The 18,308-nt window shown below is 41.1% G+C and overlaps 1 protein-coding gene and 1 non-coding gene across 7 annotated transcripts in view; one reads left to right on the forward strand and one right to left on the reverse strand.

Annotated features, from left to right (window-relative positions):
* Nucleotides 1-18,308, forward strand: part of GREB1L (GREB1 like retinoic acid receptor coactivator) — a 287,870-nt gene that overhangs the window by 203,676 nt on the left and 65,886 nt on the right. For all 6 annotated transcript variants that reach the window (XM_063653474.1, XM_063653473.1, XM_054460340.2 and 3 more), the window contains 6 exons: nucleotides 568-705; nucleotides 3,391-3,576; nucleotides 8,661-8,987; nucleotides 10,177-10,305; nucleotides 11,247-11,381; nucleotides 13,522-13,719. In XM_063653474.1, the coding sequence (XP_063509544.1) occupies nucleotides 568-705; nucleotides 3,391-3,576; nucleotides 8,661-8,987; nucleotides 10,177-10,305; nucleotides 11,247-11,381; nucleotides 13,522-13,719 (1,113 nt within the window). The remainder of the gene's footprint in view (nucleotides 1-567; nucleotides 706-3,390; nucleotides 3,577-8,660; nucleotides 8,988-10,176; nucleotides 10,306-11,246; nucleotides 11,382-13,521; nucleotides 13,720-18,308) is intronic.
* LOC129019206 (small nucleolar RNA SNORD23) lies at nucleotides 9,803-9,906 on the reverse strand. The gene has a single exon (XR_008495551.1). It is a non-coding gene; the product is annotated as a small nucleolar RNA SNORD23 (small nucleolar RNA).

Here is an 18,308-nt window from a genome sequence, read left to right on the forward strand (position 1 = left end):
ACAGTTCAAACATTTGTCTACCTTGCTGAACAAACCACAGACAATTGTAAATATACTGGTTCTAAGACATAAATGAGTTATTTAAATGTTTGTTTAAATAAATAGTTTTAAAGACTACATAGACATCTTATATACACAAATAATTATACCAGTCTATCACTATGGTTGCCTGTAGGTAGTACTGGTTAATGATGACTTCATCCTTCTTCACACTTTTCTATACCTTTCAAAATGTATGTAATGAACAGATATATATGCCTTTGATAATCCTGGGGGGAAAGCTAAAATACCAAACAGGATACAAAATATTGCATATGGAAAAAACAACTGGAAGGAAAATCACCAAAATGCTAAATAGTAGTTGTAGCCACATGATATGATTATGGTTAATTTTTTTTCTCCTTTTTTTTCACTTATCACTTTACATAATAAACCTAATGAAAAACACAACAAACCATTAGATTTCTAATGCTTCTCTATTAAAAGTATTAAAACTGCATTGCTTTCTGTTGTATTTCATTTAGTTTTCACATGTCATCTTTCTTGTCAAACTTTTTTTTTTTCCAGAGCCCCTTTTATCTGCCCCAGTTCCACAGACCCCACTAACTGGAATTTTACAACCCAGGCCCATTCCTGCAGGGGAAACTGTAATTGTTCCTGAAAACCTGCTGAGTAACTCAGGAGTTAGACCAGTAATTCTGATAGGTAAGGTAATGGAATTCCAAGTTGCCTGTGTCTGCTGGAATCTAGGAGTGTTTTTCCATTTCATTGTTTGTGTTTTTTCATGTATTCATGAAGATATTCATCCATCTGTTGATTCTTTCAGCTTTTATTGGTCAGGTCTTTCATGCTATATTAAACATGTGATTAGGAGCTGAGGATAAGGCAAAGTCTTTTTGCCCTCAAGGAGCACTGTTTAGTGGGGGAGTCTCACCTCGCATGAGCCACCAGCGTTGGTAAATAAGCATTACAACACATGGGCGATACCATTATAGCACACTGTGACATGTGAGCTCCTTAGAGGTTCACAACCAAGAGCAACCAGAACTCAGAGCTCTGAGAGAGGGCTTATCTCTGCCTGGAGGGGTCTGAGAAGACTTCCCAGAGGTGTTGGTTAAGCTGGGTCCTGAAGGTTGGTCAAAGTGGACAAGGTCAGGGAGGGGACATTCCAGTTAAAGGGAGCCAAACCACAAAGAAGTGAAACAGCCAAGCCAGCTGACAGACCCTACTCGAGAACCAAGAGGCCCCACAGTTGCGGGTCTGAACCTTAGTGTCTTTGAGGAGGCTGAGTCCTTCCAGGTGGTCTACAAGTGGAGGTATAGACATTTAGGGGTCCCTACATTCCAGGACTAACTTAGTGCCTTTCATACCCATGTCAGGAGACTCCTTGGTTTAGGGCTGGCCTAGGCCAGAAGGAGACTGTGTGCTCTACCTTAAGGACAAAATAGATAGGGTGTTTAAGTTCCCCACATCTTTATGGTGTGTTTACATGCAGTGTTATTTGCTTTTTGGGTTGACCTGAGCCTGCCTAATTGGATGGTTTTGCTTGGAGTCATGTCCTTTACCTGGTTGCTCTATCTGCTAATCCTAGATCTGTAGGTACTGAGGGGATCCCAGTTGCTTAAATGCTGTATGGATTAGGAAGCTCTTTTTGAACATTAACATAGTGCCACTAAGCTTTGGAAAGATGCATAGAACGTGGGGACCCTTTGGTCCTTTGGTGCCTGCCTTTTAGAAAGTCTCACAGAGGGACTATCCTCTCCATCAACCACCAAAACAGAGCATATTTTGGACATATTTTATCCTATCTATTTCAAAACAGTTTGAGACTGTTTACTGACATTTAGGAGGACAGCCTCACAAAAATAGCTAAGATAACAAAGGAACAGGGATCTCCAAGCACCTGAAACTAGTAGAATCTTGCTATTAATCAATGAATTTAGCTTACTTTTTTTTTTTTTTAAGAAAATCTCAGGAATATCTCCAGGTGGATAGTGTTGGAAAGGAAAGGAAAGGGGAAAGGAAAGGAAATCTCAGGAAGTGAAACATGTATTGTCTTTTGTTTCTGTTTTTGGTTTTTGTCATTGTTTTTTAAGACAGAGTCTTGCTCTGTCACTCAGGCTGGAGTGCAGTGGCACAATCTCTGCTCACTGCAAGCTCCGCCTCCTGGGTTCAAGTGATTCTTCTGCATCCTGAGTAGCTGAGATTACGAGTGTGCACCACCACGCTCAGCCTAGTTTTGTATTTTTAGTAGAGACAGGGTTTTGTCATGTTGGCCAGGCTGGTCTCAACTCCTGACCTCAAGCAATCTGCCTGCCTCAGCCTCCCAAAGTGCTGGGATTATAGGCGTGAGCCGCACCACGCCTGGCCGGTATTTTTTGTTTTTGAGATGGAGTCTCGCTCTGTCGCTCAGGCGGGAGTGCAGTGGCGCGATCTCGGCTCACTGCAACCTCTGCCTCCTGGGTTCAAGCGATTCTCCTGCCTCAGCCTCCCATGTAGTTGCATGCCACCATGCCTGGCTAATTTTTGTACTTTTAGTAGAGGCTGGGTTTCGCCTCTACTAAAGGCGAAAATGTTGGCCAGGCTGGTCTCAAACTCCCAACCTCAGGTGATCCACCCACCTGGGCCTCCCAAAGTGCGGGGATTATAGGCGTGAGCGACCTTGCCCAGCCATATTGTCATTTGTTTGTTTTCTGATTTCTTATCTGAAAATAAACTTGATCAGGGACTTTATCAGAAACATTTTATCATTGCAGTTTTACAGAGGATACAGACATGTTTTGCAAACTCATCAATCTTCCAGCAAAATATTAACATGTTTCTTCCACGAGAAACAGAGATAATATGAGTACAATCGTCCCTTAGTATCCCTGGGGGATTGATTCCAGGCCCCGTCCCATATCAAATCGAATATCCTCAAGTCCCTCATATAAAATGGCACAGTATTTGCGTATAACCTATGCACATCCTCCCGTATGCATTAAACCACCTCTCCGTTGCTTGTAATACTTAATACAGTGCCTACACATCACGTCATTCACATGAATTTAGCGTACTACTCAGCCCACAGCAAATTCAAGTTTCACTTCTTGGAACTTTGTGGAATTTTTTTCTTCTGACTATTTCAGTCCACGGTTAATTGAACGTGAAACCCACAGATACAGAGGGCCAACTGTATTTTGTTTCCTGTTCATTTAACTTAATATAAGGATAGAATTTGGAGCATTCAAGTGAATTCCCTAGGATTGATATGTTTGAGTGATTTGTTTGGTAGCTATCTCAGAGGGCAGGGAATTTTGTTAAGCATCTTTGATCCTTGTTGAGCAAGTGTACCTGGTTGGACCATAAAAAGAAATGTTGAACTGTACTGACCTGTTTCTATTGGGACAGGCTATGGCACTTTACCCTATTTCTATGGAAATGTTGGTGACATTGTTGTGAGTCCTCTGTTGGTGAATTGCTACAAGATTCCACAGTTGGAAAACAAAGATTTGGAACAATTAGGGTTGACTGGCAGCCAATTTCTGAGCGTGGAAAACATGATTCTTCTGACGATACAGTATCTTGTGCGGCTGGGTAAGTCATTTTCCATAATCATTTGCTGGTGACTACTTTTGAGGTTTTTTTGTGATGTACTTTTTCTTTCTTTCTCACATTTATCCTCCTATCTCTTATTTTGCTTCTGTCACTTCTAATGTTCTTTCCCTTCAACCCCATTCTCTGTAACTTTTCCCTTTCCTCTCCTTCATTTCTTTTCTACTCCTTTCCTTTCCTCTTCTTTGGGTCCTAGAGGAGATGAATTGCACCACCTAGTGTTCAGTCTCATGATGCTCCAAAGGTCTCCAAAGTAGTTAAGGTAGGCAGAACCTTAAAGAGTTGTGCCTTGAGCACCCCTTCCGTGGGGAGCTTGGCCAGGCCACCTTTCTGAAAGTGCACCTACCATCTGGAATGCAAACACAGCCATTGTCTTAAACAATTATTTTCCAGTTTTCCACTTAGCCTTTTTATCTTGTTTATCCACTGGCCCTACACCCATTTTTTTTTCTTCTCCAGCTACACCCCTTTGATGGAGTCCTATCGTGCTTTCCATCATTGAGGTCATAACTATGGACCTCCCTGGAAGGTCCTTTGAGCTATAGGGTAAGGGGGATATGTAGGTCATGAACTCTTCACTTCCTCTATCTGATATATTCTCCTAAGCCCCAAGTAGGTGTATGCAGGTGCCCTGACAATACTAGAGTGGCTTAGCAGCATTTACATCGAAATGTCCTTTATTTTGCAAATGGCAGTAGGCCATCTAATTATACACTCACTCTACGACTTCAAGCCACTGATTTACTTAGAAAAATATTTGAGATATGCCCGGGCGCGGTGGCTCATGCCCGTGATCCCAACACTTTGGGAGGCCAAGGTGGGCGGATCACCTGAGGTGGGGAGTTCGAGACCAGCCTGACCACCATGGAGAAACCCCATCTCTACTAAAAATACAAAATTAGCTGGGCGTGGTGGCGCATGCCTGTAATCCCAGCTACTCGGGAGGCTGAGGCAGGAGAATTGCTTGAAACCGGGAGGCGGAGGTTGCAGTGAGCTCAGATCACATCATTGCACTCCAGCTTGGGTAACAAGAGTGAAACTCTGTCTCAAAAAAAAAAAGAAAAGAAGAAAATATTTGAGATGTAAAATTACACATAAAAATATTTGTATGCACTCGTGAAATTTTTTAATTTTAGAAAATACTTCAGTGTTAGGAGATAATAAAAACACTGGTCTAAATAACTTTAAAAGAAAAAAAAAAGCTTTATTAGGGCATATTCAGTGTTTGGTGCGTTAGCTAGCAATCTTGAGTAGAACTCCGTGCCCTGAGAGGCTGCCTTGACGTGGCCTCTGCTTTGACATGGCCTTTTGAAATTTACAAGGCACCAATTTCATGATAAACCTAGGACTTGCTAATGATGCTTATTGAAAGGTAATACAATTATAAAACTCATCTGGGTCCACAGCTTATTTGATGACATGATTTTAATTGCTAAATACTGAAATTAGATTGTAGACTGTGTTCTAAGATCTAAAGCCAACTTCTAAATGCACCCAGAATTAGTAAAACCAGACTTCATAGAGTGATGATATTATAGCCAACCAAGCAAATCACTATAGCACTCTTTTTCAGTTAGTTTGTTTGTTTGATTATTTGTTTGTTTGTTTTGAGACCGAGTCTCACTCTGTTTCTCAGGCTGGAGTGCAGTGGTGCGATCTCGACTCACTGCAACCACCACCTCCCATGTTCAAGCAATTCTCATGCCTCAGCCTTCTGAGTAGCTGGGACTACAGGCATGCGCCACCACACCGTGCTAATTTTTGTATTTTTAGTAGAGACGGGGTTTCACCATGTTGGCCAGGCTGGTCTCAAACTCCTGACCTCAGGTGATCCACCTGCCTTGGGCTCTCAAAGTTGGGATTACAGTCGTGAGTCACCACGCCCGGCCTCTTTTTCAATCTTAATAGCAGTTTTTAAAATCAGAGTCTAATTTAATTAAATGAACCAAGTGGTCAAAATAAGATATCTTTCCTTAAAGTACTAAATGCTGTTATCTTTTGTAAAAAAAAAAAAAAAAAAAAGAAAAGAAAAGAAACAATTTCAATGTTATTACACAGATTCTTCTCTGCCCTGCAGGATCAATTCTTTCCAGAATTTGACTTGTAGTCAATCAATTAGGCCTCTCGATATACATGAATAGCTATTTCTCTTTTAAAATCTAAGCTTTGTACATTGAGACATCTCTATCCCTCAACAACTGTTTTGGAGTCCTTTATTTATTTATTATTTATTTATTTATTTATTGCCTCTGGAGGTTTCAAGAAGGCAAGCAAGAATAGTTTCACATATGCCATAGATTATAGACATTTACAAAAATAAATCTAAACTTCTAAAAGGATAATTTTAATACTTCAGCAGCTCAGTTACTTAGAGGTAACAGAGAAGAAAAGCAAGACTCTTCAGAAGGAACCATACCTCTTCACTACAGTCACTTTTAAAAAATCTCAGTCATTTCACAATCAGAAAATCTTTGAAGTAGATAATGAAATCAGCAAATCCAGAGATTCTTGTAAGGCTCTGAGTCTATTTAAACCTTGACTTTTCCTATTAAGGTAGTTCTGTCTGAAAAGTCATTAAAACTGATACCTCGACTAACCTAAGTTATTGGAGATCAGCACTTGAAGGAAAAGATTATTGTTACCAAGCTTGCAAAAGTGGAGAAAAGACACCTGCAATGTAATTGTAAAGGCTGAGGATGAGGCACTGGGTGTGGTGGCTCACGCTTGTAATCCCAGCACCTTGGGAGGCTGAGGCAGAAGGATCACTTGAGCCCAGGAGTTCAGAACTGCAGTGAGCTATGATTGTGCCACTGTACTCCAGCCTGGCAGACAGACAGAGACCCTGTCTCTAATTAAAAAAGTAAAAATAAAAAATTTTTTTAAAAAGGCTGAAGATGAAAAAGTGATAGTTGATTTTTGGAAGCAAGACATTTTACTCTAAGAAGTCTCTTACCTCATTTAAACTTTAATACCTTTTCCCCCACTTCTTGATCCCTAATGGTACATCAGTCAAAACTCTATAAAAGCGAGCTTTAAGGCAACAAGGGATGTTGTGAACATGTTTAGTAATTTTATTTTCCCAGAATGCCTTTGTACTTTGAATTAATTATGCTTCCTGATAGAATATGTTACTTAGTCCTGGAGTGAGTCTTATGGACTATTAACCAGGCCCCTGAGCTTTCAGGTTGTTAATGAAAGACAGTAGGGAATTGGAGACAGCCAGGGCCACCTGCTTTTCAGCTGTCATGTTCTGGTGGAAGAAAGCTTTAAATAGATGACCACCTTCTATCCACTTTGAGCTCACTGAAAAGTGTGTACCTAGTGACAATTAACCATGATGCCAATTTGATAAAACTGAATGAAGATCAGACATCTTGGTGGCTCCTAGGTGATTTTTTTAAAAGAGCATCCCTCAAGTTTTTTGAGAAGGACAGTAGAGGCCAGGCACGGTAGCTCACACCTGTAATCCCAACACTTTGGGAGGCTGAGTAGGGTGGATACTTGAGGTCAGGAGTTTGAGAGCAGTCTGGCCAACATGGTGAAACCCCATCTCTATCAAAAATACAAAAATTAGCCGGGCATGTTGGTGCATGCCTGTAATCCCAGATACTCCGGAGGCTGAGACAGGAGAATTGCTTGAGCCCAGGAGGTGGGGGTTGCAGTGAGCCGAGATCGCGCCACTGCACTCCAGCCTGGGTGACAAAGGGAAACTGTCTCGAAAAAAAAAAAAAAAAAAAAGCAGCAGCAGCATAGAAGAAACCCAGACATAACGTATACATTACCATTTTCTTGCCCTGTTTCCATGTATAGAGGAGAAAAATCTGTTTATGAGAATTCTACTCTCCTACCTCTCCCTGGCCTCCACCCGATCCTGGAAAAACTGTTTTCTCCCATTAAAATTGTTGTTTTTATAATGTATAAGATTTTAATTTTTCATATCTGAAAAGCATTACTAAACACCTCATTTTCGTACTTTCCCAGAAAAGATGGGAAGGGCCAGAGAAACCACTTAGATCCCTATTAGAGGAAGGAATGGGTCTGACTCACTCGTGGTGCCTCCTCATGCAGAAGTCCAGCCCATCACCCCTTTGTTCTTCCATAAGGGGCTTTTAGCCGTGGGTTCTGGGGCTATTGCTTGGTCTCAGATCACAGACACTGAGGTGTCTGAGCTGGTTTATGGGAGCCTGAGTTTCAAATATTGGATTCACACAGCAAAAGAAATAATTGAATAGAGGGAGTGACTGTATTCTCACTGCTTTCAATTTAAACTAAATGTTGAAATTTTAGTTCATTTGTGTCACTTGGATACCAAATATTGACTTGCTTATTTTGTTCTAAAGACTGGTTGAGTTTCTAAAGAGAATAAGAAACAAAATCCCCCTGATTCCAGGGGCCACAGGTCAGCAGTATAAGTTTTGCCCCAACTGGTTGGAGAAGAGGTCCAAATGGCATATTTAACAATCCAGAATGCTGGGGAATAACTAGATCATGAAAGCGTTCTCTATCTGGGAAAAATGTGAGGCTGCCTCCAATATGACTTGGGAGTGAAAAATAATTAAACTTCATTTCCTGCAGAGTATTCTCAAAATTAGGCTTAGAAGCAACACATTAAAATGTTTTCCAAAATGCCTATGAATAAAATGAGAACTGAATGAAACTTAAAATTGGTTATATACCAGTAGGTTGGCTTCTTTTTTCGTTAGTCATTAACGATTTCCATAATGCCAAGCTTAATAGGTCAAGAAATATGCCATGTGCAAGGACCAGCTCCGAGGGCATACAGTGGAATTAATGGTTTCTCTTGGTACCTCCTCTTTTAAAGAGATCAGGAATACAGAAAAACAGAAGCCTGATTTTTTTACAAAAATTGAGGCAGAAAGAAAAATAATATCACAACAGGGAATGATTAGTTGGGACTCTATACTTGTGACCATTCCAAGAAAGAGGTTATTTTCTAGTTAGAGTATGTATGATGGGCTGAGAAGGACTGCAGGATAGCATGTGGGTGTGTGTCTCTCTCCTACCTGTGATTCTTTAAATTCCAGCTGTAATTCTCTTCTATATAGGTCCTGATCAGGTACCTCTCAGGGAAGAATTTGAGCAAATTATGCTGAAAGCTATGCAAGAATTTACTCTGAGAGAAAGAGCCCTGCAGATAGGTGCTCAGTGTGTCCCTGTGTCACCAGGACAACTCCCCTGGCTTGCTAGATTAATTGCCAGCGTATCTCAAGACTTGGTTCATGTGATTGTGACCCAGAACTCTTTGGCGGAGGGCATTTCAGAGACCTTAAGGACTCTCAGTGAAATGAGACACTATCAAAGGCTGCCAGATTATGTGGTGGCAATCTGTGCATCGAAAATCAGAGGAAATGAATTTTGTGTGGTAGTGTTAGGTGAGTAATTTTTTTGTTTTTTGTTTGTTTAATCAATTCATTTGACCATTTGTCCATTTAAAAATGTGTATTATGTGTTTCAGGCATCCACATAATCAACCTCTGATTAATTGCTGGAGCTTGGGCTCATCCTTCTAATTTTAACTTTCCCTTTCCTTCTCAGATCAGGTTTTGTGTAGCCCTCAGTTTGGCTGGTGCCCCTGTCAGCTGGTTGTGGGAGCATTATTTCAAAGCTCTCCCTAGTAACAGATACCTCTGTCTCATGTAACTGCTGTCCTTTAAAGATTTTGGAAATGTTACTACTCTAGCATGTGATAAAGCCAGTGCCACAGGTGGCCTAAGCCAGTTAATCGAATTTGCCAGAAAAGTAGCTCATATATTCCCCTTCTCACTGGACAGTCTATTTAATATTGTAACATAGTCTCTAAAGAAAAGATTCAGAAAGTTGGTACACTACCAAACTGGGGAGTGGGAGGGGATTTTTGTTTGTTTTGCACTGTGCAGATTTTCTATCAGGCACCTTCCTGGGTAGTCATTTGAACTACATTTTGCTTCTCTCTTCTCTGAAGAGGCTCTCACCTCTTCTAGCAAAGAAGCTAAGAAACCCCCTCACTTTGACAAAACCTGTCTGCCCATTTTTCTGTGCTACATGTATTTCCAGAAAGCTTCATCAGTGTGATACATTAATATTTTTTCATTTTTATGAAAAATAAGAAACAATCCATGTTTATATTTTTAAGGCAAATTCATTATAACCACGCAAGCACAATTTTTATAAGGTTTTTCATACTCTTCCCTAGTCTGTTTTTCCCCCATGTTCTCAGCCCCTGGGCATCTGCCCAGTTGGCCAGCCCTGGGGCAGCCATGGTGTTGCTCACAGCCCCTGGGGGGGACCCGGACCTTCCTTAGTCATTAAACACAAACGTGCGTATTTTCAGTTACAAACATAACGTACATCATTTTTTTTCCTCGATCATCTGTATTATAAACATTTCTGTTTCTGTCTAGAGTCAGAATTGATATTTCAAATGCTGTATAATTGTCCACACCTTTTGATGTGTCATAATTTTCTTAACCCAAGTCTCTATAGTGACATCCTTTGATTGTTTCCAGTTGTTGCCATTATAAGTAATGTTCCAGCAACATTTGTTCTGTTGATGAGTCTTCTCTTCTCCCCTCCATCCTGCAGGTCAGCACCAGTCCCGAGCTCTGGCAGAGAGCATGCTCACCACAAGTGAGTTTTTGAAAGAAATTAGTTATGAGCTTATCACAGGAAAGGTCAGTTTCCTGGCATCACATTTCAAAACCACATCATTAGGTGAGTGGTTGTAAGATTTGGCAACACTGCCAGCCCCTAGTTGTATGATTTTCTGAATTTAAATCTTAGCCTGTCAAGATGAGTGTGGAGCTCAAGCTTGCCAGCTGATCTTTCATTTGAAATGGTTTGTCCTAAGTATTTTGTCACTAACACCACAGGAAGCAGTAAGGGGGTCTAGAGGAAGGCACATTGGTACTGGATTCAAAAGTCTCAGCTCAGCCACAACCTTGTTGAGTGACCTTGGGTGAGTTTCTCTCTCCCTGGAACTCGGTTTGTTCATTTGTTCCTTCCTTCCCTTTCTTTCCTTCCTCCTTCCCTCCCTTCCTCCTTTCCTTCCTTCCTTTTTTTTTTTTTTTTTTTTTTCGCAGTGTCTCACTCTATTGCCCAGACTGGAGTGCAGTAGCGTGATCATAGCTGACTGCTTGATACCACCCCCTTCACGGGCTCAAGCGATCCTCCTGCCTCAGCCTCCCAAGCAGCTTGGACTACAGGCATGTGCCACCATGCATGGCTAATTTTTTAATTTTTTGTAGAGACTGGGTCTCACTCTGTTGCCCAGACTGGACTGCAGCTCCTGGCCTCAAGCAATCCTCGTGTGCCTTGGCCTTCCAAAGTGCTGGGATTACAGGCATGAGCCACTGCGCCCAGCCTGGAACTCAGTTTTCTATTCCCATTCTGCCTGCTTTTGAGTATTAGGGAGGTCAGAGAGATACAACATGTGAAAGCATGTAAATTATAAGCACTATATCAATGAGAGTAGTTCTTGCTATAGAGACACCAGTATAGTATAAAGATGGCCAAGTATAAATGCCGATATGAATTGCTGGCTGACCAACAAATCTACTGGGAACAGCCTAACTGCCCAACTTGGGCAGTTAATGAAAATGAAACAAACATATCCTTCCTTGTAACCTTCTTATCTCTACTTTATTTTGTAATAGGCGATGACCTAGACAAGCTGCTGGAAAAAATGCAACAAAGAAGAGGAGACAGTGTGGTTACCCCTTTCGATGGAGACCTTAATGAATGTGTGTCACCCCAGGAGGCTGCTGCTATGATTCCCACACAAAACCTGGGTAATGTCATCTCAGACCAAGAGGAGGAAGTCAGTCCTTGGGACAGACATTGTAAAAACTAAGTCATTCTAAGGGTTTTGAGGATTCTTCAAGTCACAGACCACAACAGCCTTTTCCTGATTGTCTACATGATAAACCTGGTTCAAATTAAAAATGCTTTCCCATGTGGCCTGAATCAAAGGCCTTGTTCCTAGTAAAAGTCTTCTGGAATGAAAATCAAAGTCAAAGACTTTATCTTAAGCACTTTCTCTTTTTTCTCTAAAAGATTCCAGGACATTGGCTCATTTTCCTTAGCTCCACCAGCTGTGCCCAGAGGACTTCAAAAAACTGTCTGAAAGAGTCAGACTACAGGCAGTGCAGAGCCCCCAGCTTCTGCTCTTTCACTTACTCTCTGACTTGTAAAACACACATTATCTCAGGGATAGTGAGACTTTCTTGGCAGATAGAGCAGCGCTACCAACATGTCATCGGCCCTACAACAAGCTTCAGGGGCTCAAAGTGGGAGTGTCAGGGATGAGGAGTCTGATCGTTAAGACTGGATTCGTTTGGGTTCAGATTCCTTCCCCAATTCACTGATTGACAGGAATGACATAGGACAGGACAGAAAAAAGAACAGGAGAAAGGATAGGTGGGAGACAGACCCATATAAGCTGCTGCTGACAGCCACTTGGCCCCCACTTGATAGGAATGTATCATTTATGTTAGGATTGTCTCAGGCAATAAAAGTAGCATGGCTTGGCAGTCAGCTCTGTTGTAGAAACAAATGCAAATACAGGCAATAAAATGTTTTGACTTCTCAATGGTATTTGGTAATAAAGTGATCATCCAGATGATCTAAAATGTGTTTATATTAACTGTTTTGAATTGTTAACACATTTAGAATTTAAATATTCTGAGAGGACTTACAGATTCCTGAGTACATTCTTGGTTCCCTGTTTAAAAACCTTGTTTAAAGACGTTTTTGAAACAGCAGCCTAACTGTATTAAAAGACAGATATATTTTGATTAGTAGTCTATGGTACAAAGACTATTTGGGCTTCTATTTAAAGTTGCAGGTTTGGGTTTTTCCAGTGGATTCTCTCAACTAGTAGGGAGACCGTCCATCTAAATCTCCACTTGCTGTCAGTGACCATGGTAACTGGGATATGTTGACGGCTGTCTTTGCCTTGGCTGCATTTGATTTTAGAAAACATTAATTAGCACAGGTTAATTAGGCCCTGTTGCAGTTAAACTGCCACGTGTTCCTGATAATAACCAGAGCTTTAAAGAAGCATTGGTTGTTGCTTGCTTGCATGTTTAGCTGACTAAACTTCCTTCATCGTGTGTGTGGATGTGCATGCATGTATAAGAAAGATTGATTGCTTGATTATACTTGCAATAAAAAGCTACTGACCTGCTTAGAGTATCTGGGAAATGTTTTTGTAATACGTCACCTGCTGAGTGGCCAGCTGGCTATGTCATGAGTCAGGTGTCTTCAGATAGTCCAGGCATCAGCACTGGAGCTGGCCACAACCACCTAGACCTGCCAGGTCACAGCACTGGCAAAGTGGAGTCGAGTGGGAAGAAAGGTGAAGGTCGTGTCTCCATGACCCACGTTATGTAGTCACTGGGGAGGGAATTTCCGACCATGTTGCAACTGACTTGCTAAAGAGGAAATATTTACTGTAGTGCCTTCCAGAAAAGCTCAGGGGAACTCAGCACCATGGTCATTATGGCATCCCCTCTTTCCTTGAGCTGGGTCGGGGCTGGAGCACTGGCCTATGCTGATATTTCTAAAGAAAACTGTAAATGCTCCCCTTTCCAGGGATGAGTCTTGGCTCCAGCTGCGAGAGTGTAGTCTGTCTCCTCCACTTCTGGGTTGGGATAGGGGTGTTGAATTAGGCATTTGTGAGATAATCAATTTTTAAATAATACATTTGCAAAACTGCAACGTCCACTGCTGAGCACATCCTCTCATCCACATTTCAGGGAAAATAGGCAAATCTATTAAAACTCAATAGAGAGTGCAAATAGCAGGTGAGAATTCGTAGTGAGAGTGCATTACATTACCGTCTGTGTGGTATGTGTCCTGATAGAGATTCACAGTGGCCATTATGGAAGTAAATTAACCTTGTTCTTATGACTTCTTTTTAAATTTTAGATTTAGATAACGAAACCTTCCAAATTTATCAACCGCAGCTAACAGTTGCCAGAAAACTCTTATCCCAGGTGTGTGCTATAGCAGACAGTGGCAGCCAGAGCCTGGACCTCGGTCACTTCAGCAAAGTAGACTTCATCATCATTGTCCCCAGATCGGAGGTGTTGGTTCAGCAAACTCTTCAACGGATTCGACAATCAGGTAAGAGTGAACTTTCAAAGAGGAGCCCACCTAGATCCAGCTTCAGATCCCCTCTGCCTCTTTCTTTTGCTTAATCCAAATGTTTATAGGATGCTTAAAACCTTCTTCAGTAATAAAAATCATAAAAGCACAATTTTCTCAAGGCAAGGATGGCCCTGCGTGAGTTGATGGCATCTGTGCCACCTGAACTCCTCCCACATGCAGGCCTCATTTGCATAGGTGGATTCTTGGCCATTTAGCACATTAACAGCACATCTGCAACCTGGAAATCAGAACACCATCACCCATGTCAGCAATGACGTTCTTTAAGAAAAAAAGGTTAGCGTTATTCCTAATAACTTCAAGTATAAAGAAAAAAAATGTTTTTCCCAGAAAACGTGAAAAGGTAGAGAGCAAAAATTGTACAAGTCTAAAAAAAAAATGTTACAAGTCTGTGGTAAATAATATCCCTTTTCAGAAATAAAATTGGTTTAGAATTACAAGAAGGTATAAGGAATTTAGAAACTTGGAACAGCTGTAAAATGCTTGCCTTTGTAAACTAGCTTTAAAAAGGAAATTATTTATTATTATATAATAAATTATTATTTATTATTATATAATAAATTATTGTTTATTGTTATATAATAAATTATTTATTATTATATAATAAATTATAAATTTAATTTTTTGTAGAGACTGGGTCTCACTTTGTTGCCCAGACTGGACTCCAGCTCCTGGCCTCAAGCAATCATCCTGTGCCTTGGCCTTCCAAAGTGCTGGGATTACAGGCATGAGCCACTGCGCCCAGCCTGGAACTCAGTTTTCTATTCCCATTCTGCCTGCTTTTGAGTATTAGGGAGGTCAGAGAGATACAACATGTGAAAGCATGTAAATTATAAGCACTATATCAATGAGAGTAGTTCTTGCTATAGAGACACCAGTATAGTATAAAGATGGCCAAGTGTAAATGCCGATATGAATTGTGCCTCTCAAATTTTATCCTACATAAAGATCACCTGGGGATCTTGCTAAAATGCAGATTCCACTTCAGTGGGTCTGGGTTGTGCTCCGGATTCTGCATTTGATTTTTTTTGTTGTTGTTGCTGTTTTTTGTGAGACATAGTCTCACTCTGTTGCCCAGGCAGGAGTGCAGTGCTACAGTCCTGGCTCACTGCAACCTCCACCTCCTGGGTTCAAGCAATTCTCCTGCCTCAGCCTCTTCCAAGTAGCTGAGATTACAGGTGTGCACCACCGCTCCCAGCCAATTTTTGTATTTTTATTACAGACAGGGTTTCACTGTATTGGCCAGGCTGGTCTTGAACTCCTGACCTAAAGTGATGCACCAGCCTCAGCCTCCCAAAGTGCTGGGATTACAGGCATGAGCCACCATACCCAGCCCGGATTCTGCATTTCTAACAAGCTTCTAGGGATGCCAAATGTCAGAAGACCACACTTTGAGTAGCATGGCTCAATAAGAAATCTTGCTTGATTGTACTTTTAAAAGTAACTAAAAGAGTATTGTAATTGGATTGTTTGTAACACAAAGGATAAATGCGTCAGGGGATGGATACCCCATTTACCCTGATGTGATTATTACACATTCCATGCGTGTATCAAATTTTCTCATATACTCCATAAATATATACTCCTACTGTGTACCCACAAAATTTAAAATTAAAAGTTTTTTAAAAAGGCCTCTTGTTCCAGAGGCCAAATGAGCTGACTGACAGTATATTTTTCCCTGTTTCTATCTCTTTAACCCCTCTTGGTGGCTGTGACTGACATGTGAAGTTTTGTCCACATCTTCTGGAGGCCCAAGTGCCTGGTTGACAGTGCAGTCTTCTTTTTAGCCTCTCAGTTTTGGAATGACAAGTTACAAAATGACTTGTTGGAAATATCGACCTGTAGGTGATGAGCTGGAAAAGGTCAAATGCCTTCTCTCACAGCTCTCCCAAAAACCAAAGTGAGTTCTCTCTCTCAGCTACTGGCTTCTTTCTGCATTTATCTTTCCTGCCTCTTCTGCAGTGTGGGGAGTGGGTGGGTGTCGGTCACACCAAGCAGTAGCCAGATTTTTTTGTTATTTCATATGGATTTTTTTCCTTTCGTAACATGGAGGGAGGGCCTTGTCTTTCAGGTATTTTACTTGCACCAGTTGGCATTTGTGGCCTCCCTGAGTTTGTGATCTGATATCCCAAATTGTGCTTGAGCAAACACATCATGGCACCTGTTTGAAGTGACGAAATCATCTGCAGAGCCTTTTCCTGAAATAACCTCTCAGTGACCTGTACTTTCACCTTTCCTAATAAATGCAAGCTCCTAAATAAAGCCTTGCATTTTTGACAGATGAATAAATTGTACAGATTTTTTCCTTTCTCTTCTCAATGCCCTCAGATTTTTCTAAAGTATTTTAAGATTATCACCTCTCAAAAAGGTACCAGAATTTGACCAATTATATAAGCTTAGAATCCAGAAAAAAAAAATCGATGTAATAGACAGGTTTGGCACACTCAAAGCAAAGCATATTTTTAGAATTATTCACATCTTGCTTTGGCATACATACTGAAATTTTTGCTGCAAAAACAATCACTTCTGTATGTTTAAACATACCTTTATTTTGTTATAAAAACATGATTATGGCATGCATCATTTAAAAAAATAAAGTAGAAACATTTAAACATTTATAATCCTACCTTTCAAGGGTAACCACTGTTAAAATGTTGGCATTAACAAATAACTTAATACCTAGCGTTCCACCTCTCTTCCCTGCCTCTGTTTTTTTCACTTGGCATTACAGTGTGTACCTTTTTCCATGTCATGAACATCTTTTGTGAGCATCATTCTTAATGAATGTATAGTCACATCATAATTACAAAAAAAAGTATTTATTTGGATATTTAAATACCTTCATATTCTTGGAACACATACCAATTGATAGAAGAGAAAGGACTAGAAGCATGTTAAAATGTACGGAGAAATTGTTCCGGGTAGAATAAATAGCAGGAGATCATCCATTAAAATAACTCTTTAAAATCATAGCTGTTAAAACAGAAAGTTTTTAAGAAATCATCTGACTTAGTTTCCTCATATGTCATCATGTGAATTGAGAAGAGCCTAGTTTGCCTGAGGTCACAGAGGGTAGTACCTTGAGAGCAAGGACAGTTTTTTTTTTTTTTTTTTTTTTTTTTGAGACCGAGTTTTGCTCTTGTTGCCCAGGCTGGAGTGCAGTGGTGCGATCTTGGCTCACCACCACCTCCACCTCCACCTCGCGGGTTCAAGCGATTCTTCTGCCTCAGCCTCCAGAGTAGCTGGGATTACAGGCATGCGCCACCATGCCTGGCTAATTTTTTTGTATTTTTAGTAGAGACGGGGTTTCTCCATGTTGGTCAGGCTGGTCTCGAACTTCTGACCTCATGTGATCCACCCGTCTTGGCCTCCCAAAGTGCTGGGATTACAGGTGTGAGCCACTGCGCCCGGCCCAAGGACAGTTTTTTTATTGTTGCATGCCTAGTGCCTCGTTTCATGCCTCTCTTGGGCCTGGCACCAGCAGGTGCTCAACTGATGTTTGAATGGAGGGCTAGAAGGAGAAAGAGATGGGCAGAAGGAGAAACAGTGTCCAAGGTCTCTGTGTCCTGGTTCCATTTGCCTCCTTTACTAAAGAAAGCATTCCAGCAGAGCCTGCCAGGGAAGAGCTGCCAGAGTATGCAGAAAGGGCACATCCTTGGCAGTGCCTGCATGGCTGAAAGTGAAAGGATGAAAATAGAAACCATCATGTTGTTGCAGATCCAGCACTAAAGTGAAGCATTTGAAACCTCAGCTCACATTCTGATGAAGAAATGAAGCAAAGAGGGGAGGGAAGAGGAAAAAGGAAAACAAAACAAAATATCATAGACAGAATTTGAAGGTTAAAAAAAATGAAGGGGGTTTAACATCTTTTAAGTTTGCCTAATGTAGGCTTGTAACTGCTGGAGTGATCAGTGGGGAAGGAGCATTTTTATACTATAGGAAATTCTTTTATTTTAGTGTCATTTTTTTAGAAATCTGAAGTGGTAGCATAATTCTTCTAATTCGGAGGACCCCATATTCTGTGGATGAGAATACTAGCATACTGGTGCAATCCAAAGGCAAGCCCATTTCAGTTCAAGGTGGGAGAGAGAAGTACAGGAAGTGACTATCCGTTTTTCGCCTCCCTGCTTGTAAAATGGTGTTGGTGGGAGCCCCAGCAAATGGGAGCGGGTCTGGAGGTATCCAGGCAAGGAAGTTTTATCCTGTCAGGGGAATGACACAACTCTGATACTTTAACACATGCATGATTATAACAAAGCCAGAGAGACGTATTTGTCTGCTGATACAGAGATTACTCTATTCAAATGGACATAAGACAGTTTTAAGGAAGCAGTAGACATTGCGGGGGAAGTGAAGAGAGAGAGGAAGGCATTCCCACTTTCTTTTCTTTTTCTTTTTCTTTACTTTTTTTTTTTTGAGACGGAGTTTTGCTCTTGTTGCCTGGGCTGGAGTGCAGTGGCACAATCTCGGCTCACTGCAACCTCCGCCCTTCAGGTTCAAGTGATTCTCCTGCCCCAGCCTTCCGAGTAGCTTGGATTACAGGCGCC

This window comes from Pongo pygmaeus, chromosome 17 (assembly GCF_028885625.2).
Source record: "Pongo pygmaeus isolate AG05252 chromosome 17, NHGRI_mPonPyg2-v2.0_pri, whole genome shotgun sequence".
NCBI lineage: Eukaryota > Metazoa > Chordata > Mammalia > Primates > Hominidae > Pongo > Pongo pygmaeus.